General features: G+C 41.5%; 1 protein-coding gene across 2 annotated transcripts in view; it reads left to right on the top strand.

The window, feature by feature from the left end:
• Positions 1 to 26,852, top strand: part of kif21b (kinesin family member 21B) — a 55,078-nt gene that overhangs the window by 12,624 nt on the left and 15,602 nt on the right. For both annotated transcript variants that reach the window (XM_060857546.1, XM_060857547.1), the window contains exons 2-26: positions 5,161 to 5,383; positions 6,156 to 6,338; positions 7,255 to 7,395; positions 7,955 to 8,089; positions 8,725 to 8,904; positions 9,282 to 9,397; positions 9,968 to 10,163; positions 11,338 to 11,527; positions 11,605 to 11,668; positions 11,757 to 11,981; positions 13,331 to 13,445; positions 13,529 to 13,667; positions 13,842 to 14,030; positions 14,116 to 14,315; positions 14,725 to 14,832; positions 15,046 to 15,359; positions 15,471 to 15,624; positions 15,763 to 15,966; positions 16,800 to 16,901; positions 17,070 to 17,235; positions 17,647 to 17,707; positions 17,823 to 17,871; positions 18,041 to 18,246; positions 18,443 to 18,517; positions 20,081 to 20,194. In XM_060857546.1, coding sequence (XP_060713529.1) covers positions 5,161 to 5,383; positions 6,156 to 6,338; positions 7,255 to 7,395; positions 7,955 to 8,089; positions 8,725 to 8,904; positions 9,282 to 9,397; positions 9,968 to 10,163; positions 11,338 to 11,527; positions 11,605 to 11,668; positions 11,757 to 11,981; positions 13,331 to 13,445; positions 13,529 to 13,667; positions 13,842 to 14,030; positions 14,116 to 14,315; positions 14,725 to 14,832; positions 15,046 to 15,359; positions 15,471 to 15,624; positions 15,763 to 15,966; positions 16,800 to 16,901; positions 17,070 to 17,235; positions 17,647 to 17,707; positions 17,823 to 17,871; positions 18,041 to 18,246; positions 18,443 to 18,517; positions 20,081 to 20,194 — 3,849 coding nt within the window. The remainder of the gene's footprint in view (positions 1 to 5,160; positions 5,384 to 6,155; positions 6,339 to 7,254; positions 7,396 to 7,954; positions 8,090 to 8,724; positions 8,905 to 9,281; positions 9,398 to 9,967; positions 10,164 to 11,337; positions 11,528 to 11,604; positions 11,669 to 11,756; positions 11,982 to 13,330; positions 13,446 to 13,528; positions 13,668 to 13,841; positions 14,031 to 14,115; positions 14,316 to 14,724; positions 14,833 to 15,045; positions 15,360 to 15,470; positions 15,625 to 15,762; positions 15,967 to 16,799; positions 16,902 to 17,069; positions 17,236 to 17,646; positions 17,708 to 17,822; positions 17,872 to 18,040; positions 18,247 to 18,442; positions 18,518 to 20,080; positions 20,195 to 26,852) is intronic.

The raw sequence follows: 26,852 nt of genomic DNA, 5'->3' as shown, positions 1-26,852 counted from the left end.
GTTTTAATATGTACATTTTCGTACTAAATTTGTTATTTTATTCAGTTTTATTCAGTTTAAGGTGATTACTGTTGACACAGACAGATTTAAAACTGATCACAGATAGACAGCTTGTGTGAGGCGATTTAATTTTTTTGATGGTCCGTCAGCAGCTCTAAATCAACCAGGTAGCTCAGTCGTCTGAGTGTATTTAGATAGCCGACCGTGCTGAATGAGAAATGCTCCATACTTCTGTAGTCATGTCATCAGCTATTGTGTTATGTGGTGCCAGTGTGCAGCAAGGTCAGACCCTGGCTTTGTGTGTGTGCAGGGCTCTCACGTTTTGAAGACCGGCAAGAGTGACATCTTGTAATGTTGCCTCCCATTTAAAACAGTTCGGCTCAAGCCCAGACATTTTTAGGGTCATGATTGAGGGCAATGTCCCGTCCAGAGACAAGCTGTTTTGTGTTGATGTTTTGTTCAACCCGACCATCGAAAATACCCTCTCTAATGAATGTTTTTTTTTTTTTTTTTAATTTTTAAATCTTACCCATATACAATAGTGCTATTTTCTGATTGGCTATTGTGTAGCCTCTTTTTTTGATTGGCTGATAAGTGACAGGCTCGACTAAGAACTCCAGGGGAGACGCGCTTGATTCCTGCCCGGTTCCATAGAGACAGCGGTGCAGACAGATACATTAAGACAGTAAGTTTTTCTGTGTGAGAAATGCAATGTGTGGCGGAAGAGCGTGACAAAAGACAGTAAGTTTTTCTGTGTGAGAAATGCAATGTGTGGCGGAAGAGCGTGACAAAAGACAGAAATGAGTGACAGTGTGTGACACTTGACAGCCTTGTGTGTGTATACACATATACAGCCCAGGCCATAAGATAAATACAGAAATAAGAGAGAGACTAAAATGCGGAACCTAGTGCAGATGCGGAAACACGTAAACGTTTCAGTTTCAGTGTGTGGCTGTTTCCATGACAAATTAATGCATGAGTTTGCAAAAAGGTCACTGCTGCAAGAGGAAATGAAACCAAGCGTTTCCTCTGCTGTCGCCCCTCCCCACGACCCAAGGGAGGTACACGGGTGGCCGGGGGTTGATAATAAAACAAACACCGTCCTCATGAAGCGTGTTGAGGTTCAGGAGCAGCAAGCAACTCATATCATTATAGTTTAATACGGCTTTAATACAGATGATGCTTTTTTGAGCTATCTGTTAAGCATTTATGCTTAATTTAATTCACAATGTCGCAAGTATTATTATGAAACTGATCTTGTTTTTTTTTCAAACAAGCGCATGTTTATATTACTTAAATAAGTAAACTTCTAGTATTAATCAGTCAGATGCATTATGGACCCTCTTGTGGGACACTGACTCTCCATGTTGGCCTTTGTGTGCCCTCAATTCACGGCACCTTATGCTCTTTATTTAATGGCCAGCACATAAAGTCTTACACTTTAGTATCCGATAGCTCCAGAAGGTGGTAATGAAGTACGAATGCGAGTAAAGCACAGCGTTGGACTGATATCCATAACTGATGTCTCAGTAATTACCGCAAACCCTAACATGCTAATGTGATACTGAAAGATCTGGTTATTCTGCTGCCAAAGAATTTTAGATCAGATGAATTGGGGGATTCTTGCAGGACCCTTACCATTGCTGATTGATTGATGCCGTGAGTTTTACACATGAACTCAGAATTGATCTTCAGGCTTTTCTAGGAAGCGTTGACAAGAAGACAAGCCTTGTTTTGACCTTTTACTGAACACAAGTCGTTTCCATGAACAGAGAGAAACTGCTGTATCTGTATTCTGTTCTAATACCCTGTCTGTCTCTCAGGTCCTGTTCGTGCAGGCCTGTGTTTTCACACCCTTATCATGCGCCCTTATATTAAACGAGTTTCCTAGAAAGACAGAGACTCTGATAGACATGACTCTGATAGACTCTCAGCTCAGAATCATTATGTCAGTATCTACACAAATATGTGAGTCAGTACAGGGAAAAGTGTGCATCTGTTAATGTTCTTTTTCGTGCATGCAGGAAGGAGCAGTGTGATTTTGTAACTTTGATGTCATCTCTGTTTCGTTACTCAACAGGAAGTCACAATTCATAGGCCGGAAATGCAGAAAGTGTTGACACACAGGATGTTATTTCCTTACACACACACACACTCTCACACACACACACACACTCACACACACACACCAAGCAACCCAGACATGTCGTTATGCATGCACATGTAGCACGTGTCTCTCACATTGTTGTTTCATCACCAAACAAAAAAGTCTGAGGTCATGATTCCTGGTACATCCAGAAAATATCTGGAAATGCCTTTCAGTGTGCTCCTGTTACAGAAGTCCATTTCCTTCACATGCAGTTTAAATATATAGGATAGGACAGGCTCATACAAATATGCTACTGCTGTTTAGAATTAAATCTTTACCATTAATTACAGCTTGACTTTGCTAACACTAGAGATGCTCCATTATGAAGCGCTTCCCTCAGGAACAATGAACAGAAGAAGTGCTGAGTCTTCAGGGAAACTTTTAATTAATTTCCTGAGATTTTTCAAGCAGATTTTTTCATTAACATGAGCTGATTCCAATCGAACGTGATTAACATGTAATCAGATTCAATTAAACCGGACTGGAAATCTTGACCCATAAGCAGGAGCTGTGCGACTCCACCAGGTTCTGTGTGACTGAGTATCAGGTGTGAAGATTATTTTTAGCACCTGGGTTTTTGACGTGTGGCGTGTTTTGCCCCGATGGAGAAACAAAGTGTTTCACAGACTGGGTAGAAAAGATGAGGACGATTGTGTCATGGGTCTGCTGTTGGCTACGTAATGCAGATCTGTGAGTAGAGTAGTGACATGAGTATGACATTGCATCCTATCATATGGTTAATGATCGTATGAAATAAGATTTATGAAATTAGGCATACGATCGGCGTCAAGGTAAGACGGAAAAGAACGCTCCAGTCTGGAAAACTACTTCTGAATAATGAGAAAAAATAAAAAAGTTAACATACGAATCTGTGCAGAAAATTTCACTTTATCAAACAGTTATACATTATTTTGAATGTTAGAAAATTATTCAATACCTTCTGACAAGTCAGATTCAAGATTATTTCTCTTCCTGTTACTGTAAACATTAAATGAATAAATATCTTGTATCTTTATATAATAACAAAGCGGATATTGTACAATGAAAAGGCCTTTAAATACTGTGATATGACACGTTCGCAGAGCCGTCGCCTGTTGATTTGTCGTTTGCTAGCGTGATTATAGGGTCACGAGTACGTATTTAAAATCCAGTTAGCAATATAATTATTCAGCTGTAGCCTCTGACACAGGGTCATATCCCTGCTGCTCACAGTCATGACAATATTGACGTACAGGTTACAAGTAGCTACTTGCATATTCTGCAGAAATCATTCAAAAAACAAGGGGAGAGAGATAGAGAGAGAGAGAGAGATTTGCTTTATTTATAGTGATTCATTTCCTCTCACAATAGATAAATTTGCGAATCTGTCAAGCTTCTCTATTAATCAATGTTAACAGGAAGACGAGGGTTCGAAGCGGTTTGAGAGTTACAATAGACATCCAGAATATATCTTATTTATAGGTGAAGCATACGAGAGTGTGTCCATTTCAACAGCCCTGTCTTCTGAGACTGTAGTTATTGCCCTATAAAGGACAGTCACTGTCAATGCAACACACAGGCACACTTTACTAATAGCACTCCTGCAATCAGAAGATATAACTCAATCTAACAGCTTTATCTGTTATGATGGTAGTTCATCAGTCCATGTATAATGACCTCACTGTCCACTCCATTCTGACCACATTGTTAGGCTCAGCTCTCTTTAGTAGCATCTTTAAAGCCCAAGGAACCGCTATAGTCAGAAGCATGGAGGAGGGGCTTAGAGAGGTGTGTGTATACGGGCAATGTTGCGAGGGTCTCGGTTTGTATGGCAAATCGGGCGGGGGTGAAAAAAGCAAGTCTGTGGGTGGGTTTTTTAGGGTTCATTTAAAAATAGTTAGCAGATACCTATAAAACATATACGAATTTATATAGTATATTGAAATTCCTGCAAATGTTTGTGTAAATGATAGATCTATGACGTCCTGCTGAGGAGGGAGGATTTAAAGGTATATGCTAATTACACATGCGTACACACCATGGTGAATGTGGTTCACACTTAAAGACAGATGAAAAGAAATCTCTCCATTTTTGCAATGCTTGTAGGCAGGATGGAAGTTTTCCTGAGCTCTGGCAACCCTGTAGACAAGCCTCTTTTTCCCAATACTCGCATTACCGATCAACGTCCGTGTAAATGCGTTATTGCATTTTTATCATCCAGTAAAAATGTAATTTCAGTCCCTTAGTCAGTGCACTGCATGTAAGTGTCCCGGGTGAAACAGCAAGATTAAGGTGTTGTGTTTTGTTCCACGTTGCATAATGTTTGGGGGGGGAGGATTGAGTGTGTTGTATAAGGAGTGGGTAGATGGGTGCAGTAGAGGGATTTAATTGTGAGTAAATTCTGCTTCTAGCTTCATCATGGTAAGAAGCTTATACTACACAGCAGGGGGTTTGAGGGGTTCAGCTACTCAAAAACAAATCCAAAAATAATCAAAGGCTCATAGTAGATCACATTAAATGCCTGTTGAGGCATCTTCTGTGGTTATCAGCAGACTCCTACACCGTGATTTAGTACTGAGTTTGAGGAGTGTGATAACCTGTTGAGGTTACTTAAGTAATGTGTAAATAAAATAGACCTAATGGAAATGGACTTTAACTTAATTCCATTTGGCTCAGCTACTGAATCTAAGCCATTGATAAACTGATGGTCTCTTTGGGTTTTTTGCCAACGGTTCATTCGAATGACATTTTTAAGGCCTTGTAAACCTATAGCAGGGGTTCCATAGATTATTTGACTAGTTGACTAATATATTCACCAGTCCCTATTGTGGGGAGCTCTTGATTAGTTGGGTGGTGGAGGGAGACGATACAAATTAAAAACGAAAAAGAAAACTAGAAGAATCTGTGACAAAAAGCTACTTCAAGCTAGTGTCGATTTTTAACCTTAAAATATGTCAATTTATTCCAATTATTATGACGCCATTTGTTCATACTAATGTACGATTGTTTGTACGTGTCTATTTTCCTGGTAGGATTCGTCCTCAGATGGCGAAGGAGAAGATCGAGGGCTGCCACATCTGCACCTCCGTAACCCCTGGAGAGCCCCAGGTGCTGCTGGGTAAGGACAAGGCCTTCACATATGACTTTGTGTTTGACATGGACGTCCAGCAGCAGTCAATCTACAGCGCCTGTGTCCACAAGCTTATTGAAGGTTGCTTTGAGGGATACAACGCTACAGTATTCGCCTACGGGCAGGTAAAGTTCAACTCAAATGACTCAAATGTTTCTGTTTTGGTTTTCTGTATCTTTTCCATAAAGACCACATGGATGCATGTATGCAAATCTGTTTTCTCTGAAGGACATTTGTTTCATTAAATGCTTACTACTAGCGTTTTTGCTGCACTAGACACTATTTCTCCAGCGAGTAAGGCAGAAACACTGTAAAAGCTGCTCTGACCTCATGGCCGATCTCATTAAAAGGTCAACGCGATGTGACCACTATGCTGAGTGCTATTGTATGTAGACTCTGCACCCCTCAGTCTAATTCATCACACACTGCTACAGCCTCTACTGGACAGCAGTCAGGATGATTTGCCCCACTTTTAATTGTTCTCTTTCTCATTAAAAAAAAATCAAAAAAAAATCTGTGCATCCTGGAAAAACTGGGAATTTATAGTCTTGTTTTCCAGTGATGGGAAATGTTGTTGTATGTGTTACGGTCATTACATGTGTCATGTAAAAATAAAAGGTCAGATACACACTGACACTGTTTGTATTTGAACCCCTGCGTTAAATATGGAATAAAACGTGACACGATGTGCTGTTATGGAAAACTAATGTTGAGTTGTGTTGCTGATAACAGAGATAAAACATTCTAAGATGACCTTGTACGTCTTCCATTATTACACCTCTGATATGTAAGTTGTGGGGGAAAAAAAAGAGTTTCCATGATACTCTGATAACATGATAAATGCTTTGCCATTTGTCTGAATAATAATTCCGTTTGTTTATGTTTCCATGGCGACAGACTGGTTCGGGTAAGACTTACACCATGGGCACAGGCTTCGACGTCAACGTGAGCGAGGAGGAGCAGGGAATCATCCCACGTGCTGTGCGTCAACTCTTCCAGGGCATTCAGAGGCGGCAATTGGAGGCTCAGGAGAGCGGCACACAGCCACCAGAGTTTAAAGTCAGCGCCCAGTTTCTGGAGGTATGACGTCCACTCAGAACAAGTTAGTTAATAATGAAGATGTTCAAAGTAGGACTTTTATTCACTCATCATCTTCTGCAGTTGGGAAATGATTATTAGTCGATATCTTTAGGTAAGTTGTGTATAAGGTTTAGGGTGAAGGATTGAACTAAAAACAAAAAAGGTGAGTCGGCACAGAGGGGAAATACCATCGTTTATGGAGCTGGAGCGTGTTGAAAAGAAGCCAGACAGGGTGAGAAAGTAATTGAAATGGATGAAGAGAGATACAGAAAACCTGATGACAGTCTAAGTGAAAAGCCCAGGGAGGTCTTATCATCAACCAGACAGAGCGCGCGCGCACACACACACACACACACACAAAAAATGATGCCTGGGTAATCAGTTTAAACCTGCATGCTTGTGTTTTAACTCTGCCGCTGAACTTGATCTGGTGCAGACGGCTGTGTGTTTGGAGTCGCTCCTCTTCCCAGCTGTCTGTCTTCTGTCTCAGCAAACTATTTAGGGAATTTTTCAGAAGCATCTCTGTAGCTGTAAATGAATGGGGCTGTCCCTAGGGCTGGGCTTAATGGGCTGGTATTATGGCCCTTTATGCTATTAGAGGAGCCCTGTGTGCAACCTTTGGGTTCTCTCTCTCTCTCTCTCTCTCTCTCTCTCTCTCTCTCTCTCTCTCTCTCTCTCTCTCACTCTCTCACTCTCTCTCTCTCTCTCTGACTCCCTGTCTTTGCCACACTTCCTAGTTCCCTATCAATCTCTCTCCTTACCCACTCCTTTCTTATTATCTTTTATTATTCACAGAATTCCAACCTACTTTCTTTCTCAAACAGTAGTTCATGCAGCTGAGGTCAGGGTGATGTCACTCAGGATCAGGTCTAGTTTCTGAATGTTGTGGCTCATGGTACATGTGGTTGCCTTGCAGCTCTATAACGAGGAAATCCTGGACCTGTTTGACGGTGCACGTGATCCTAGCAGGAAGTCCAACATTAAGATCCATGAGGACAGCACCGGAGGCATCTACACTTCGGGAGTGACGTCACGCCTGGTCAGCTCTGAGGAAGAGGTGTGATAACATTTGCGTGTGTGTTGTGTGCATGCTTACATATGAGTGAAAATGGTTTTCTTAACGTTTGTCTGCAACCTGAGTATTAAAGTATGGGAACGATAGCGTTAAACAGTGAATTAATGAGCTACTCACAATTGAGTTTGACTTTCAGGAGCATGAATAATGTATACGGAACATTAAACTGTTTCCAGATTCTTCTGAGGATCACAAAGGGTTATGTATTTTCCCTAACAAGAACCACACGGTCCTGTTCGATTTCCAACCCAATGCAGAAACTGGGGCCATTATGTAAAATAAATGAAGTAATACACACTCAGGCAGTTGCCTGATGGCTATACCGTTTTTCTCTGATGGTTATATTTGCTCAGTCAGCAGTATTCAGCATGAAGGACTCATTAGTTGCTCTGTACTGGCTTCTGCTGTTAAAATGTTCCTGAAGTTTGTGGTTAATCTCGAAAAGGATTCATGCAAAGTGCGCTTTGTTGGAATGATGATTTAAGGAAGGTTCAGCTAACATCTGATCGAAATCTTTTTGTCTTGTGTGATGCCCTCGCAGCTCCTCCAGTGTTTAAAACTCGGTGCTCTGTCCCGCACCACCGCCAGCACTCAGATGAACGCCCAGAGCTCCCGTTCTCACGCCATCTTCACCATCCACCTGTGCCAGATGAGAATGTGTCCTCAGACCCAGATGGTACAAACCAGTTTATTTATTACATTAGGAATAAACCACAGTAGGTCAAACCGGTACAGAAAATGTTTTACATGTGGTGGAGCTACTGTTACCATGTCTGAAATGTTTTATTAAATGATTTATATATAAATCAGAAAGTTAAATATTTAAAAAATGACACATCATTTTTTTCTGAAGAACATCTGTGAAACAAGTTAGTTCCTGTTATCGCTCCTGATAAGCCTTCTTGTCACGCACAAAGGAACCACAAAGCCCAAAAAAACTCTTTTTTGTTATAAAAGTTAAAAAAGTGCTGACATTGGAGATTTCCCTCTAAAATGCTAAATTAACATCTCACAGGAAATCTATACCAACGATTACCTGTGATTTAAATCCATTTTTGTGGTGCGTCTTCCATACAAGTGCCTTTGTCCGTCGTTCAGTAGAAATGAGGAACTACTGTCGGACGTGCTGTGATAAAAATCCATCAACCCCTTCCTGCTGTAATAGTTATTAACAGACTAATAGTCCAATAATATTGGGGCTCTCATCCAAAAATGCTGATTCTACATTTACTAAGAACAGTACATATGATCTGTTAAAGATTGTATGTAATGGTTTAGGCGTCAGTCATTTTTCTTTTTGTTTATTTTTAGGCCAACGGGTCTGCGAGTGCTGAAGTGAATGGTGTAGACGAGAGTTCGATGTCCCAGGCCGAGTACGAAACCCTCACTGCAAAATTTCACTTTGTGGATCTGGCCGGGTCGGAACGGCTGAAGCGCACAGGAGCCACGGGAGAGCGGGCACGAGAGGGCATTTCCATTAACTGCGGCCTGGTACACACTTGGTTTATAAGAAATAGCTGACCATGTTTTTTTTTTAAACTAGCTTCATTAATACCTGTCCTTGTATACCAACCTTGCATAGTCAGGGAATTTAACTTCATTTATTTTGTAAATAGTCATTGCTACACACATTTCTGGTACAGTCAGCGCTTTCAGTTCACTGTGACGTGAAAATACTTAAGCATTTATCAATGTGGTTATGCTAGCTCAGCTGAGAAAGCCGTGTAAGACGAGCAATTTCTTTTGGTTTGGATCAAAGCCTGACATTAAGGTTTCTGTAACCAGGTAGTAAATGAGGCCCCTTCATCGTACATCTATAGAAAGTGTGTATGTAACTGAATGTGTATGTGTGTACATGTGTGTTGCAGTTGGCGCTGGGTAATGTGATTAGTGCGCTAGGAGATCAGAGTAAGAAGGCGGGTCATGTGCCTTACAGAGACTCCAAGCTCACTCGCTTGCTGCAGGATTCGCTTGGCGGTAACAGGTAACACTTAACACACAAACATTCGCACTTACATACATACTTCCAATATCAACACGTACAATTAAGCAGTCGGACACATACATGTCTTCAGACGTTTGGTTAAAATGTCAGCGAACACAAACGCATATTTTCCGAGATTACATTTTGACGCAGTGCGTTTGCACACGTACAGTGAAGGCATTGTTTATTGTCTCCTACTCATTTGAAGGTTAATGCATGCATGCATGCAGTAGTGTGTGTAGATGAATGTGTGTTTGTGTATGCGTGTGTGTGTGAAAGTACATGATTCCATGCTGGTGATATTTAGCTCACAATATGAGCAAACTGACACACACAGAGATGTTTGAGTTGAGATGTGAGGAGACACAGATCCAACCTCCAAACATGGACAAGAAGTGTTTACAACTCTATGTGTGTGTGTGTATGTATGTGTGTGTATATATATATATATATATATATATATATATATATATATATATATATATATATATATATATATGTATATATGTATGTGTGTGTGTGTGTGTGTGTGCATGTGTGATTAAACATATTTGCCCCTCCCGCCTTTAGTCTGACAGTGATGATCGCCTGCGTCAGCCCCTCTGACCGTGACTTCATGGAGACACTAAACACACTGAAGTACGCTAACAGGGCACGCAACATCAAAAACAAGGTGGTGGTGAACCAGGACAAGACCAGCCAACAAATCAGCGCACTGCGGGCCGAGATCGCCCGTCTGCAGATGGAGCTCATGGAGTATAAAGCGGTGAGGAAGATTACGATGAAGGACCCTCGTGAATGAAAGCTTACACTTGAAAAGGAATCTTGAAATCTACTGAGAGGCCAAGGACTACACAGCGCCACCTTGTGGGGGAAATGACAGTAGTTTTGTCCTCCCTCAGGTCGCGGTTTCTCAGTGTAGCGTTCAGGTTTTATGTAAATACACATTTTTGGTTACTTTGCAATCAACATATTATATAAAATATAATATTATATGTAAAATTCCTCAAGGAATCACATGACAAAGGAATGATCATTATAGGTTAATCATTTGTGAGTACTTTCATGGGTTTTTCTGCCATATTGTATTTCCATCCTTGTTCTTGCTAAAGGATGGAAATTCAGTATGGCGGAAAGCGATCGATGCAATGAACCTGCACAATTATGTGCAAAATATTTCATCTCTACTCCAAATAGTTGATCTAATGGTGGTGCAAAAAAGGCATCGAGGTGCGGAGCCCAAAATGAATGCGGTGACTATATGCAATAATCTTCCACCAATGAATAATAATAAGAACAATAACAAACCAAATAGGTGCCAGTACAATGTCAGTGCTTTTGTACTAATAAATAAATAAAAACACGATGAAGCATGGCGTTCTAGTAAAATGATTAACTACAGAGTAATTTGTGTATGTTTGTAGTAACCTCACTAGCCGCTTTCTTTTTGCTGCTTTGAGCAAAAAAAATGCAGCGTTTCATGTTATTGATAAACCTCAAAGCGCTGATGTAGATTCTTCTTTCATGAATCTTATATAGAAATTCTTCTCTGTGGTGTTTCCTGCTTTTGATGTTACAAGCAGGCAAGTCTGGAAAAGGCCTCGGGACACGAGGTGAACGATCATAGTGTTTGTGGAGGAGCATGATGACACAGATTAGCAGGATGTGGGTTTACAGGATCTCATTTCACCGTAGGGTCGATGAGGCACAGCGCTAAATAAACCGTGCTGTGATGGACGGGACGACAGAAGCCCAGACGCCTGAGTGGCGTTAGTGGTTAGCGGTTAGCGTCAGTAGTAGTGAGACACAGTGCGCAGCTCCTTAACAAGGAGTGACTGGTAGCAGTGAATGATGAGACTTCAGAGCGTTTTTCTTTCTATAAGTCTGTCATGAATCGGTAATTACTTCCTTCCTGTCTGTTCTCCTCTACCCCTTTGCAGGGGAAGCGTGTGGCCGGGGAGGACGGCTCAGAAGGCTTCAGCGACCTGTTCCAGGAAAACTCCATGCTGCAGAGGGAAAACGACAACCTGCGCATGCGTGTGAAAGCCATGCAGGAGACTATCGACCGTCTTAACACCCGAGTCACTCAACTACTGACCAATGAGATTAACCTGCTGCTCACTAAGACAGGTCACAATCATACACATGACTTGTCATTGTCAAGTCGTTGCACCTTGCCTCGTCAATAAATCTTTTTTTTTCCTTAGGGGAAACTAACGAGGAGATTGGGAATCTGATCCAAAACTACATCCGGGAGATCGAAGAGCTCAGGTGAGATATTTTCTAATATGACTAATAACCGTTTTGCACAGTGCATAATTTCTCTGTCAGGAGATAAATGTCATTTTGTCTTCATCAGGTCTAAGTTGTTGGAGAGCGAGGCGATGAACGAGTCTTTGAGACGCAGTGTCTCTCGTCTCTCATCCCGTTCTCCTTACCCTGCATCTCACACACCTGCTCCCGGACACCCTCTGGGTTCCTCCCCGTCCATTTCCATGGAGGCCGAGATGACGGACGTGCTTCGTCGTGCCAAGTTAGACATTGAGAGGCTGAAGAAGAAAGAGAGGAATCAAAGGCGTAAGAGGTGAGAACTTATGTGGAACACAAGCAGTAATCTGGATCATTTGCTTCTGGTGACACCGGCAGCCAGTAAAATTTTTACCGATTTAATTCAGTACCATGTTTATTTAAAACAAAGGATACAAATTATAGCTTCTGGATTCAAGATCGAGAAGTGAAACGAATTTCACTTTGATTCACATGTTTTTGGTAGCAAAAGTAGAATCCAAAACTCATTAAAGAAGCAGCATGTGAGATTTGGAATGTCTCCTGCTGTAAAACATGCTGATCTCAGATTTACCTGCCAGGTTTGTGTGCAAATGATTTGAAATAAATAATGCAGAGGACAACTTTCTGGCACAGATACAAATAGTCCTCAGTAAATCTCTCAGTGCAATGGGGAAGAGGAAGAGGAAGGGCACACACTGTAGCGGAGGAGTCTGAGAATTTGGCTGTAATGAGAGAGGCTTCAGGTAATAGCTAAGCTCTTTGATCCTCACAGTTCATGCTGGTATTATGAGACAGGGAAAGGATGACTCAGACTGATCACGTACAGCAGCAGCACTGGCATTAATCTCTCCTGTCTTTTCTGGGTCCCTCTGGCAAAGTGTAAAGTTAAATCACTCTTTGACTACTTCTTGACTGATATAGACTTATAAAACAGCCCTCGTTATGTTTTATGGATGATGACTGTGTTTTACTGTGTCTTGACCTTGAAGAAAAATACATTGCAAAGTCCAGCGTTACTATTTGGTAGTGTTTTCTCATGCATGCTCATCAGCGACTTGCAGAGCTATTCTGTGCTACGAATATATATATATTATACTATGACTAGGAGGATCATCCCTGTGATATGTAATACCTTCCTCTTATTTCCTTACAGTACTTCCTTTTTTTTTCTTGTTTTTTCCTCTAACAACACAATCATCTGGTAATAAACATCATGCTTTTTGTCTGTTTATAGTTACAATTAGTGTTGTGAAATATCTGAAAGACAAATTAGTTTCTGTTATTCAGGTACATTAAACAGCTGCCATTCTCGTACCAGCTTCCGTTTTTTTTCTGTCTTGAGATTAATAATAAATACAAATACACAGTTTGTCATGTTACTGATAAACTCCTGAAGACTATCCTGTGGTGGAAAACGTACTGACATTTACCCAGTGCTGATCGTCCTTCCATAAATTCTGACACTAAATAAATGTGTACTTAACTGAAAGAGTTGAAGTTGTGTATAACACATTTGAAAGATTTGAATCACACCACAGATTCGATTGGCACTAATTCAGAGCTGCTGTGTTAGAACATTAATCAGCAGTTCTGTGATATAAGCTGTACTAATGCATTTTATTTATATATATTGTGTTTTTCCAGTCCAGAACGGGAGAAGGGCTTGAAGAAGAGAGCAAAGCTCCAGGCTCAGGAGAATGGCCAGAGCTGTGAGAGCAGAGAGAACGGAGACGGCGACTCGGATAACGAGCCTGAAGTGGTCCGAACTTTTTTCTTAAGAGTCATCCTTTGATATAAGACGTATGCAACATTATCCTGAGTTAAGTTTGTATCTCTATTCAGGAGGGTATGTACACGCTGCCTGAAGAGGAGAGCGGCTGTGAGGAAGATGAAGAGGATGAGGAAGAGGAGATCAGAGAGGAGGAAGAATTTGACAGTGACGAGAGCCTGGTAGATTCAGACTCGGACTCTGATGAAAAAGGTTTGCAGAATAATTTTAGCTTTCTTTCTTTCTTTCTTTTTTTTTTTATCAGATATATATATATATATATATATATATATATATATATATATATATATATATATATATATATTTTTTTTTTATTTGCAAATATCAATAAATTTAGATAAAGGTATTGTTACTTTTTAATTCCAGCAAACCTCCAAGCCGACCTCGCAGACCTGACCTGTGAGATCGAGATCAAGCAGAAGCTAATAGACGAATTGGAAAACAGCCAGCGGCGTCTGCTGACACTAAAACTTCAGTATGAGGAGAAGCTCATCCTGCTGCAGAACAAGATCCGTGATACACAGCTAGAGAGAGACCGCGTGCTGCAGAATCTCAGTGAGTCTTTACTACACCATGTTTTATCATCATTAGAGCAACCACGTGCCCGACTAATCATCCATCCTGTATGTGATTATAACAGTGTCCATGGAGAACTACACAGAGGAGAAAGCCAACAGGATCAAAGCGGAGTACGAGAAGCGTCTGAAGGAGATGAACAGGGATCTGATGAAGCTCCAGGCGGCACAGAAGGAGCACGCTCGCCTGCTGAAGAACCAGGGCCGATACGAGAGAGAGCTCAAGAAGCTGCAGGCTGAAGTGGCTGAGATGAAGAAAGCCAAGGTGTGGTAGAAGCAGAATATAGACAAATTCTGCCACCTAGAGGCAAAGAGTAGCCATTAGAAATCTGGTGCATAAGTTCCTGCATGGTACATGGTACATACAACTGTACATACCGTTTTTATTCCAATGAACAAACAGTAGTATTTTCTTTTACCTTATGTATTACACAGAGCCTCTGTTCTTAAGCTACATAAAGCAACGATTCACATTTTAGACTCATTGTATTATTTCAATGTGTGCAGTAAGATTCCTGGAGGTTTTCATTCCTGAATTTTGGTGTATGCAAAAGGCAAAAATCATGATGGTTGTAGTTCATTAATCCACGATGAGGAGCCATGGTGAATTTGCTGTTATGTTGTGCCGTTCTGTATTACTTCTCAGTGTGCTGTTTGTTTTCTTTCTGTTGTAGGTCGCTTTAATGAAGCAGATGAAAGAGGAGCAGCAGAGGAGAAGGATGATTGAAGCCAAGAGGAACCGAGAGATCGCCCAGCTCAAAAAGGAACAGCGACGACAAGAGGTTACATGACATTGCATCATCACAGCTTCGGCCTTGTGTTTTCTATTTCAGTGCAGAAAACATGCCTGCGTCGCCTTTCTGTTCAGTATTCTGTTCGAATTCACTGCTCATTGTCTTTGTTGCATAATATTTAAGAAATGGAGGAAATTATGATTATAATAATGACGCATGAGTATTTTGCATGCGTTCTGATATTTCTCACTCTGTCTGCAGTATCAGATCCGTGCTCTTGAGTCGCAGAAGCGGCAGCAGGAGATCGTCCTCAGGAGGAAGACTCAGGAGGTGACGGCTCTGCGTCGACTGGCTAAACCCATGTCGGAGCGCGTGGCAGGCCGCGCCTCTCGTCGTCCACCCAGCCTGGACTCTGGAGCCGAGCTCTCAGCCAGCACCACCACCTCCACCACCACGTCGTCAGAACCCGAGTCTAGCCGTTCGGTCTCCAGCATCGTCCGCCAGTGGAACAACAAGCTGAATGGCTACCTGGGAGAGAGCGAGGGATCTGGGGGAGGATTGTCCCGGCTGGCCAAGTCAGTGTCTGCCTTTTTATTTATTTATTTACCAATTTATTGCATTCGAAACAGAACCATTGTTTTCTAAAGATTGATCTTTTATAAACCTTTTTGGTCTGGACCTTTCAGTGGCAGGAAGAAGTTACAGAGGAAGGGTGTGAGCAGCAGCTTCTCGAAGGCGGCGAGGCAAAAATGGCAGGCTCTGGAGAGGAGGGTCATGGACATAGTGATGCAGAGGATGACCATTGCCAATGTGGAGGCTGACATGGACCGCCTCATAAAGGTAGCACCTGCATGCGTAGCTTAAATCATTTCTATTTGTACAAACTAATGTGTTTTTTAATGGGATTTCAAAAATCTAATATAGAGTGTAGATGTGTAGATTTCCATTTGAATTATGTATTGTTACCAACTTGATCAGAAACGGGAGGAGTTGTCCATGCAGCAGGAGGCACTGTTGCGTAAGCGAGAGAAGCTCCTGAGCGAGGGGCCTAGAGAGGAGGAGGACGAACGAGTCGTACAGGAGATGAATGAAGAAATCGAGGTGCTCAATGCCAACGTTGACTACATCAACGACAGCTTGTCTGACTGCCAGGCCACAATTGTACAGATTGAAGAGACCAAGGTCAGTGTCTGCTCACAGATTAACCCCAATGTGCTTTATAGAGCATAAAGGTTCTTATTTTTTAACAAACAAACACACAGACATTTAGGTAGGCAGACTGTGCATATTGTGTTGTGATGTTCACACCTTGCAAAAAACTAATTAAACAAAAAGAATGATTATGTATTTTGTGTATGTATAATATCTAAGCTAACCACAGGGGTTGCAAGCCAGTGATTTCTGTGCCGGTCTCAAGCCCGGCTAAATAGAGAGGTTGTGTCAGGAAGGGCATCCGGCATAAAACCTGTGAGTCATCAGTAATAAAAGGAAAGGTGTAGAAGACAGTAGTGAGAGCAGCTCTGCTGTATGGGTTAGAGACTGTAGCAGTGAGGAAAAGACATGAGGCAGAGATGGAGGTAGCAGAGATGAGGATGTTGAGGTTCTCTTTAGGGGTGACGAGGATGGACAGGATTAGGAACGAGCACATCAGAGGGACAGCTCAGGTTGGCAGTTTTGTTTGGGGACAAGGTCAGAGAGGATAGATTGAGATGGTTTGGACATGTACAGAGGAGGGAGATGGTTATATCGGTAGAAGGATGTTGGAGATGGAGCTGCCAGGTAAGAGCTCAAGAGGAAGGCCAAAGAGGAGATGTATGGATGTGTTAAATGAAGACACTAAGGTGAATGGTGAGAGAGTTGTGGATGCTGAGGATAGAGTTAGGTGGAAACTGATGATTCGCTGTGGTGACCCGTAACAGGAAAAGACATAAGTAGAAGAAGAAGAAGAAGTGTATGTACATTTGTAACTAATAGTCTAATTGTATTTATCTGAGAAAAATCCTGTGTTTCTTCAGGATGAGTTGGACTCAGTGGAAATGTCGGTGGTCATCAGTTCCTGTTCCCTGACTGAAGCGCGTCACCTTCTGGACCATTTCCTAAAGGCCTCCATCGATAAAGTGAGCGAACTGAAACTCTTCTTTTATTACCCTCCCTTTTTTTTTTTTTTTTTTAAACCAGAAGAAAGTTCAAATATCTTAATTATCCCAGTGGCAATGAAATGCAGTGATTAGGGTCTGTAGTTGAACATGTGTTCTTTGCTCATGTATGTATGTGTGTCTGTACAGAATTTACAGGTGGCCCAGAAAGAAGCCCAGATCAGGCTGTTAGAGGGACAGCTGCGACAGACAGACATGATTGGCTCCTCCCATAATCACATGATCCTGGACGCTTTGAGAGAGAAGGCAGAGTGTATCCCAGAGTTACAGGCTCTCATTCACAACGTCCAACAGGGTATGTCGATTCAAACCGGTGATTTTCCTAAATAGGAGAAATGGATGTGCTTTTCTACCTGTTAGTCTGATCCGAGTAGGAAACCTTGCATTCTACTACTGATTTATATGTTGTCGTATAGTTACAGACATAGAAAGTTACTTTGGCATGTTGGAAATTGCTGATTATTGCATGTAGACCCATAAACACCTGGCATCACTCACAGAGGTACACTGGATAAGTAAGGGGGGAAAATACCACCAAAACATTTGTGTGCTTATTGTGATGACCGCAGTAATGACGATTTTATATTTTTCAGGTCAATCTTTCTATAAACTTCTCATTTCATTTAGATTATTTGCTACATTATTTGGATTTAGATTATCTGGACTGTTTTTAAATACTGTTTTTTTTTTTTTTTTTCTCTCACAGAAAACGGCTACGCTAGCACGGACGAGGAGGTGTCCGAGTTTAGCCAGGCCTCAGAAACAAGGTACGCTTCCAGCTTTGCATTGGATTTCATATCTGAGTTAACCGTAATCATTTGATCATATCTATATCCATCCAACTATTTATCTAGATCTATTTATTATTGTTTTTTATCCCAGTTACTCTCAAATGAAATCTTCAGCCAGTCAGGATGACTTCAAGATCAAGGTACACGCATCACCTCGGAAAAATCTGCACTGCTTTTCCTCCTCATATCCATTAGGTGGCAGTGAAGTATAAGCAAATAAATCTAAATGTTCTCTAGGATCAGCTGCCTCAAGTGCTTACTGTTTAGTTTTTTATTCAAAATTTCATTTTGATTCGCCCGTCTCTGCAGTCTGAGCCTCGCATCGCAGGTCAGATGAAGGCGGTGTCAGCCGAATACTTGGGTCCCGTCCTAGACACCACCACCAAGAACATCACCAAGTCTCTGGCCTCTCTGTCCGAGATTCAGGAGAACGGCTTGGGCATCATTCTGCGCGAGACCTACTCCAGAGAAAGCATATCCCGCACTATAAACCTTCCGGTCCGAGGACACACATTGTAAGGGAGATTACGTGACTCTCACCGTGCATTTTGCATTCCTGAGCATTTTAGAGTTCACAGGTCTGAAGACACTGTTAGAATAAACATTATAGAGAATAATGCAGCGCTAGAGTAGTCAAGTGCTTGTCTATTTGAACAGAAATGATTTGAGGCTGTTATGATTAGGTTGTGACGCTGTGTGTTTGTTGTTCAGTCCCAGGCAGTCCAGATGCTCAGACGCTTCTCCGTTCACCAGGCGGCCATCATACGATAGAAGTCAATCATACAGGTGACAAACACACATCACTCAGCCTCACAGTGATACACTACTTCTACTCTCTTCTGTATCTTGCGTGGTACGTTTTTCTCCTACTGGTTGCATGTTCACTCCAGTTTTTCTGGAATTGATTCCCATTCGCTGCTTTACGGTGTTCTTTAGGATCTAGACACTCATGTGACACTCATGTGTTGAAAGCATTCGCATTAAAAAGAAGCCAGTTGGTTTTGTCCTTCTGTGCACAGGAGGGGTTTCAAATGAAAAGAACATGATCTTAATGGAGATTGGATTGCTGTGTGATTTAAATAAACATGAATATCAAACATAAAAGTTTTTATTACAGCCGTGTTTTCACCTTTCGTGATTTCTACAACACGAACACATACCGTCGCACTACAGCTAATGTTCATGTTTGCAAACACACGACTGCTAAAGTGTTAGAGTTTTACGGTGCAAATTTTGATGTTCATTTAAATTTTAGCTTCATTAAAATGCTAATTAGGTAATAAAATGTGGAATAAGCAATCCGAGAGCTCTAGGGAATAATATTAAGTTGGCCAGCAAACAGAGAATGCTAGACATTTTGTTCTTTTAAAGAAAAAAACTAGGTTCTTTCTGTATGCTAGAAATCACACAATACATATTCATGAAGCCTCTTCTTTAATTATTCTGCGCTACTCAATCATGAACTTCCCAGTTAATCATGCTTTTAATTGAGTAAAGTATTCAGACAAGAACCTAGAAGTAACTTTAAAATCAAACTTCTTCAGTTTGTACATATTGCGCGTGATTGTTACGGGATTCTTCTGTCACTCTTGTCTAGTGACTAGGTTTACAGGAAAAGCTACATATGAAAGGAGGTGTTTTCTCTTGCTAATTGATATTAGGCTTAATATAGCCTGTGGTTCTGTCCTTCAATTCGCATCTATATCTCTTGTTCATTATGTTGTGCTTTTATTATATGAAATGACTCCAGTGAGCCCTGACAGGCCACATCGAGCTGTAATGATGATAACGCACGGAGCTATTCTCCCGTTCATTACGCCCTGGTAAAGTAGTAGGGAAGTGAGTGTGTGAATGATGTGAGAGTTTGAGTGTGAGGTGCGAGGGCGTGAGAGCTGCGAGAGTTGCAAATCACCAGTGCTGCAGAGTTTCATATTTCCTTGTGCTCAGAAGTACAATGTGCCACTGCTGAGAGCATGTCGATTTCCCCAAGAGGCCTGTAAGAAAAAAGGTATTGCTCCTGTATACACGGACTCTTAGCCAGCGCATTATCGTTTCCGCAGCTTAAAGCATTTCTCTCTCGTGTCTGATTGCAGTCATTTTCTCAACTCCAAACTCACTAGAACATTTTGGAATGTTTGACATCTACTTTGGAAACGAGACATACAAATTACTTGGTACTTTTCATAACTCGGGTAGTTACCGTACAGATGGCAGTTATTATCGTAGCATTATAATGTCCACGTGATGACTCTACCCATCTTTGTAAAGTTTACATAAGACACTTACTTTACTTTTGTAATTTTAGTACAGTGAATTACACTTTTCTAATCCGGTGTTTGTTCTCCTCAGACCTCCTGAGACCATCTACACCCCCCCCTCGTCCCCTCCCCTCCGTACCCGTAACGACCGCAATGTTTTCTCCCGCCTTACAAGCAACCAGAGCCAGGGCTCTGCGCTGGACAAGTGAGTACACAGACACATTACATAAAAGCATGTTACTGGATTAGACTTGATTTTGGCTTGAATTTCCCATCTCCCAACACATGGTTTGTTTTGAGTTCGTTAAGGTGCGATTGAGACTAAAACTACTGAGATATTGAGAATGTGAGAAACGAGTTGAGGAGCCATCCTTCACAGCTGCCAATTAGGAGAGGTACTTTCTTAGCCGAGAAAATCCGTCAAAGTTCATCCAATCGCGGAGTTCGCTCTCCACACTGCTCGAGAGTCCCCCATTATTAATGCTCCACGGCTCCTGCGGATGCTCATTATAACATGGCGAGTGGGTAAATTAGCCCAGGATAACCAATTATACCCCCTTCTGAAGACGGCTCATGTTAGCCTTTTCCTTTCATAATCGAATCAGCAGCGCCTGAGATCTCTGTACAGGACTAAAGGGGACCGTACTTCACTCGCTCTATTTTCAGCCTATTGCATATTAATAAAGCAGCAGTGAATCTACGAGTTGTTGTATTTCACAGCAAGCAGTGGCTTATTCTTGCCTTTTCTGAAAGGTTATTGTCACATTTATTTTATGGATGTTGGCGGTTACGGTGTTCTCTGTGGTTTTTATCGGTGTGAAAAAATTCGTAAAGAATCAGCATCATTTCTTTTTGCCCACTGAGTTTAAAATTTCTTTGCTTGTTCATGACAGCATTCGATAATAAAAGAGCATAAAGAGAAGCTCTGTTAACCTGCTTCTTGTTTAGCTGCAGCTTTTTTCTGTAGACTTATTTATAATATTTTATACCACACTGCTTTGAATTGTTCGAGCTGATGTTCTAAAAACAGCAGCTCTGACCGAAATGCTGTCATTTAACTCTCAGGTTTAATTCAGGATTAACTCGCTCATTCTGATGAGTTATAGTTTCTATAGTAACAGCTTATACAAGTGTCTTGTTGATATGATGAAAGTATGGAGATGATTTATTTTATTTTTTTTCCCCAAAGAGACTCCAGTGGCGATGATTTGTAAGCACATTTCTAAGTTTTATTTCTTACTTAAGAGACAAAATATGATTGTCTCTGTGCCATGACGTGTTGTGTTGCTCTGTTTTTATTATACTGTCATTCAACTGAATAGGAAGTGATCCAATAATGCAAGCGTCAGACACGTTTTAGCTTTAGTTGGAATCAGACATAGTATTTTTGACACGCACAGATACGAGTCCTCGTTATAATCAGTGTAAGACAGGACCAGAACTTTTTGAACCACACGGTTCTTCGTCTCTTCCTTTATGCGTATGCATGCATGCCGTGTTGATTAATGTTCGCTGACTAATTCTGATTAGCGGTGGTGTCCTAAAGTGGAAGATTGACACTTCATTAACCTGTGGTTCACTCAGCTTTAGTTCAGAGGTACAGAGCTGCCGGTTTCCTCAGTTGTTTTCCTCAGGATTTGAGATTTCACTCCGTGTGCTCGAACTTCCCTTCGCGTAGATTCGGCTTTTGACCAAGTTCACTGGGGCAGATCGTTATCATACGGGCCACCATGCAAAGACTCTTATAAGATCTTCTACAGAATGAGAGCATTGTAAATAAAAACAATTGCGGAAACATTTACACAAGAAATGTGGTATTTGTGAAAATCCCTAGTTTGGAACAAAAAGAATTTCATGTACTATTTAATGTACAGTCTGAAAATTAAATATTAGGAGATAAAATTTGCGTTTGAGGAGATATTAAAATAGATGTATGGCTGATTATCTTTCTTCAACATGCACACATGCGAATACAAGGTGAATCAGTATTACTGGAAGTGCTGTAAATGTGACAAGAATTGTTAGTTACGGAAGCATTAACTAAAACACTGCTAAATGAGGCCCAGTGTGTTTACCCTCAATAGTGTATTGGAGTAGCTTAATTGCTTTGCATCAATTTTTAATACTTGCTGTTATTGCTGTGGCACCAGAATGAATCCTCAGAGCAGAACATGGTGGAGGGTTGCTGGTTTTTCTAATGATCAGACCAGGAAATCCATCGCAAAGTCTGAAACTCATTTCTGGGTGAAAACAAGAGCCCCGTTTCTGATAGGTCAGATATTCCCACTTTATTTATTTATTTTCTTTTACCCTTATTCCAGTAAAACATTTGCTCCTGTTTCTCATGGTCATTTATGTCTTGCGTGACTTCCACAGACACCAGATCTCTTAATGAGACCTCAGAGCAAAAATCTCATCTGTGACCGTTTTGTCAGGAATCTGTTTAACACCCGGTGTGCGTTTGTGCTTTGTGCTTAAAATGTGCGTAAAATATTCTCCTACCTGGAGAGCTTCAAAAGCACAACTTGTATTTGAACTACAAAATAAAACGATGCTGGGTTTTACTAAAAAAAAAAAAGAAAGAAAAAAGCAAAGCACTCTGAAGCTCCTAAATGTTTGCAGTGGGAGTTTGGCGTGCACTGGCAGAGCAAATGTTTTAAAGATTGCAGCCAAGAGTGGGCTCCACTTCCACCTCCTGTGATGTCCAGTCGGATATCATTTTAACCCTTCCTGACCCACTCTACATACGTTTTCCTCTTAACTCCTCCCTTTCTTCTCCTACCCTTCCTCCTATCTGTTGCCTGTTTTCTGAGAGGCTTTCCTTCTTTCCATTTAAAAAAAAAAATAAAAAATCCCTCCTCCTCCTTCTCTGTAACTGACTCCTCCCGCCCTCCCCTAACCCTGCTGCTGTTCTGCCCTTTAGGTCTGATGACAGCGACTCCTCTCTCTCGGAGGTCCTCAGGTAGATTTCTCTGTCTAACTGTCTTCTTTTGTTGCTCCTGTTGCCTGATTGGTCTGTCAGACCGTTTGTGTGGAGGGTGTGGCCACTGTTTGAGCATGATGAATCCACACATTGTTGGCCCCTCCCCCTTTTTCCATCCCTGTTCTGTGTTTGCTGTGAATCAAAGCATTGAATGAACCTTATGGTCTAACTTTGGTGAAAACCTAAGAAATTAAAAACTCCTTTTTATTAGAGCGTGTGAGAGACTCCAGTTTACCTCGTTAAAGAAAACGACTTCAGTTTACCTCGTTAAAGCAAAAGACTCCAGTTTACCTCGTTAAAGCAAAAGACTTCAGTTTACCTCGTTAAAGCAAACGACTTCAGTTTACCTCCTTAAAGAAAACGACTTCAGTTTACCTCCTTAAAGAAAACGACTTCAGTTTACCTCCTTAAAGCAAAAGACTCCAGTTTTTTTCTTGTTAAAGCAAAAGACTCAAGTTTACCTCATTAAAGCAAAAAGGTCCAGTTTACCTCATTAAAGCAAAAATTAAAGCAAAAAAAATTTTGATTTTGCCCTATTGACCTAAAATTTATGTTAGCAAGCTTACTTTTTCATGTCTGAGTAACACGGTGCCTATTCAACCTGCTTGTCCATTAGCGCCGGTTGACAACATATTTAAGGCTAACTCTAAATAAAAAAAAGTCTGATGCGTTTCTGTTTCTTTTAGCCACTGTAGGCGAGACTCCTATAAATTGGCTCATTCAAAACCTGCAGTCTGCTGTAGTGTGCCACGCAATCTACTTTACCTTATCTAATAGAGCCTGCAGCGCAATCTCTCTGCACCTTCATAACCCTATTACCGCGACACTGTGATTGCATTTTTCTTTCTTCTGTCGAGAAGCTCTCGTTATCCCATTAGAAACTAATGGCATTGTGATGGAACGTGGGGAGCATGGAATAACCCCCTTTTACAGGTTTTCCAGCCTCTAAAACAATCACACTCCAACTGTTTGCTCCCAAACTGACATGTCAGAAAGATCTGCGTGTGTTTTTATTAGATTCCTGATCCTTTTTTTATTATTTGACAAACAGCAGCAAATCCCTTTACCGCAGCAGTCCGATAAGGTTCATTCACACCATGATTCCCTCTTCCCACTGGTTATCCACTAAACATGTTGCTTCATCACATCCTCACCCTCTTGTCCTCCCTGCTGATGTTTGAGACAGAACGGAGTTCCCATTCTTTCACCTGTTTTTTTGTTTCATTCCTAAACGGTTTCATAACCACGAGCTCACTCTGCATTGATTTAAGTGCTGCATGAAGATTTGATTTAGAAAATGATTTTTGTGGCTTTTTTGATATGCTGTGGGTTTGCTGTATCATTTTACTGGATTAGATTATAGAATGTGCTTGCATGTGGAGTTTTGTTTTTGACGCTGAGCTCTGTGTGTGTGTGTGTGTGTGTGTGTGTGTGTGTGTGTGTGTGTGTGTGTGTGCGATTTTAGCACTGAACGTGACACGTTTGCTCAGCATGGCACTACACCTGGGTTTGTGGGCTTGATCACGCGAGTGTGATTTGGCGAACAGCGAGGGCTGAAAAGATGTCGCATGACTATATTATCCTCCGCTTAACTATCATTACTCACCTGCAGGGTCAAATGAGCGCATCAGCCATTGACCATCCTACATGTCGAGTCCAAACAAATCTCAGACGATGTGTTTTCACAGATGCTTTTTTCAGCATTATCTCTCCAGCAGGAATCATGTCATGTAATATGAAGTAGCACATTCCTGAGGTCATATTAATACATTTATTTATTTGACATTTTTTTTGTCCTAGTGAGCATGCAGAAACCTGGTTCGAAAATATATTCTCACCAACCACTTTAATAAGATCACCTGTACCTTTCTTCATTCATGTAATCATCCAAGCAGCCAAACATTCAGCAGCATAATAGTTGACATTATGCAAATACAGATTAAGAGCTTAAGTTCAAGATCACATGAAGCATTAAAACAATGTTCCCTGGTTGCTGGTGCCAGATGATTTGTTTGATTGAAGTATTTTTTTGAAAATGTCTCAGGACACAACAGTGAGCAGCAGTTCTGTGGGCATTTCTGTGCCTTATTGATGACAGATTGAGAGAAAGACAAAATGGCCAGCTGGTTTAAGCTGGTTCAAGAAGGTTACAGTAAATAAAAGAACTACTCTTTACAACTGCAGTGAGCATAAAAGCATCTCGCAACATCTCGCACACTTCAGAAGGTCATCAGGTTCCATTCCTGACAGTCGAGAACAGAGGCTACAATACGCACCGAAACAAAGTGTTGCAGATATTAAAAAACATTACCTGGATGTAAATGTTACCTGAAGCTCTCTAGACATGTAGAATATTATGCAATGTGCTTCCTCCAACGTGATTGGCTGATTGAAAAATTGCAAGAATGAGTGGCCAGTGAATGTATGAACATTTTACCATACTAGTTGCCACAAGTTCCCCAGCCTCCTCCTTTAGCCACCATGTCCCAGTTTCCTCTTTAATCAGCTCTCCTCCTGCCACCTCTGTCCAACTTACCCTGAATGGCGGTTCGGCCATTATTAGGAACACAGAGCTGCTAAGCCCTTACGCTTGCACACTGGAGACCAAATTTTTCTGTGCTCGAATCTCTCAGTCCGTTTCCGTCTCACACGGATGACTTCCCAGAGACAGAGAATGGCCCGAGGCCAGACAAGCCGGGAATGGTGCCAGCCTCAAGAGGAGATCCTCGTTATTTTGCAGAGTGGTGAGAAGGACTGTTAAGCTCTGCCAGGCTGCTCATGGGTTCCATAGAAGTATGTGGGCTAATTGGCTCTGAAACTCTAGGAGGCAAGATGCGCAGCTTTCGGACTAGGTTTGACAACAAAACTAAACTATTAGTAAGTTTGTGTACAATTGGTGCCTTCTCTTCTCTTTTGTTTTGTTTTTCTTTTTTTACTTTTCTTAGAGCTTGCGCAGGGTAATAATTCTGCCCTGCTCTGAGAAACATCTGAGGTAGAAGAACAAAACACACAGCAAATGAACAGAAATGTGAACGCAACACTCTCTTTCTTTTATTGCGGTTGTCCCTCTAGGACCCAATAAAAGATTTCTCACTAGCCATTTACGGAGACAGCGACCTCTCCGTTGTGAATTGAGAACACTGAATGTGTTGAACAATTGCTCCATGACAGAGCCGTTCCTTTTGCCTCTGGCTTCCGTTCGTCAAAAGTCCACACTGAAACACAGACTGCCAGCTGTCACGGCACATCACGTCCTTTCACGACGCTCCCTCCGATCATTTTAAGACAGATGTGAAGTTTTACGTTGGAGCTAAATCAGAAACTCTGCTCTATTCGAAGAGCTGCTGCCGGTAGCATTGCGCTTCTTGTTCTTCCCATGTTTTGATGCAAGCGAGCGTGGCAGGTGTCATGCTAATTCTGTCATTCCTGCGACAGTGCATGAGGCACCGACATCGTGGGTCACATTCCTTCGAGATGGAGGCAAGTAATCCTCGTTGCCTCTTGTCTGGCTGCCTCACTTCTAATCGCTTCGGACCTGTAACTCAAGCCAAAAGTGTGTGAAGCCAGTTGGAGGCGAGTGTTAGAGGCTCGGCAGGTCTGAAGTGTCTGGAGCTGCCAGAGAGATGATATGATGGCTGTGATCCTAATTGGAGGGCATCTCACTAAAGTTCAGTCTGCGAATAAAAAAGGGCAAGGGCTGTCTCCAGCAAATATTTTATAGGGCTATAAATAAATAAGTAAGCCTGTAAGAGTGTCATATTTGTCTTCACATGGTTGTATTTTCCCCATGTTGTTATTTACAAAGCACAAAGCATTTGAGCAGAAAAGCACAGTACAGAAATCGCTCTGTCCTGAAACTCATAAAAGATTCATGTAAAAA

Source organism: Tachysurus vachellii, chromosome 22 (genome assembly GCF_030014155.1).
Source record: "Tachysurus vachellii isolate PV-2020 chromosome 22, HZAU_Pvac_v1, whole genome shotgun sequence".
Lineage (NCBI taxonomy): Eukaryota > Metazoa > Chordata > Actinopteri > Siluriformes > Bagridae > Tachysurus > Tachysurus vachellii.
The sequence above is the reverse complement of the archived record's forward strand: the minus strand, read 5'-3'. Positions and strand labels throughout refer to the sequence as shown.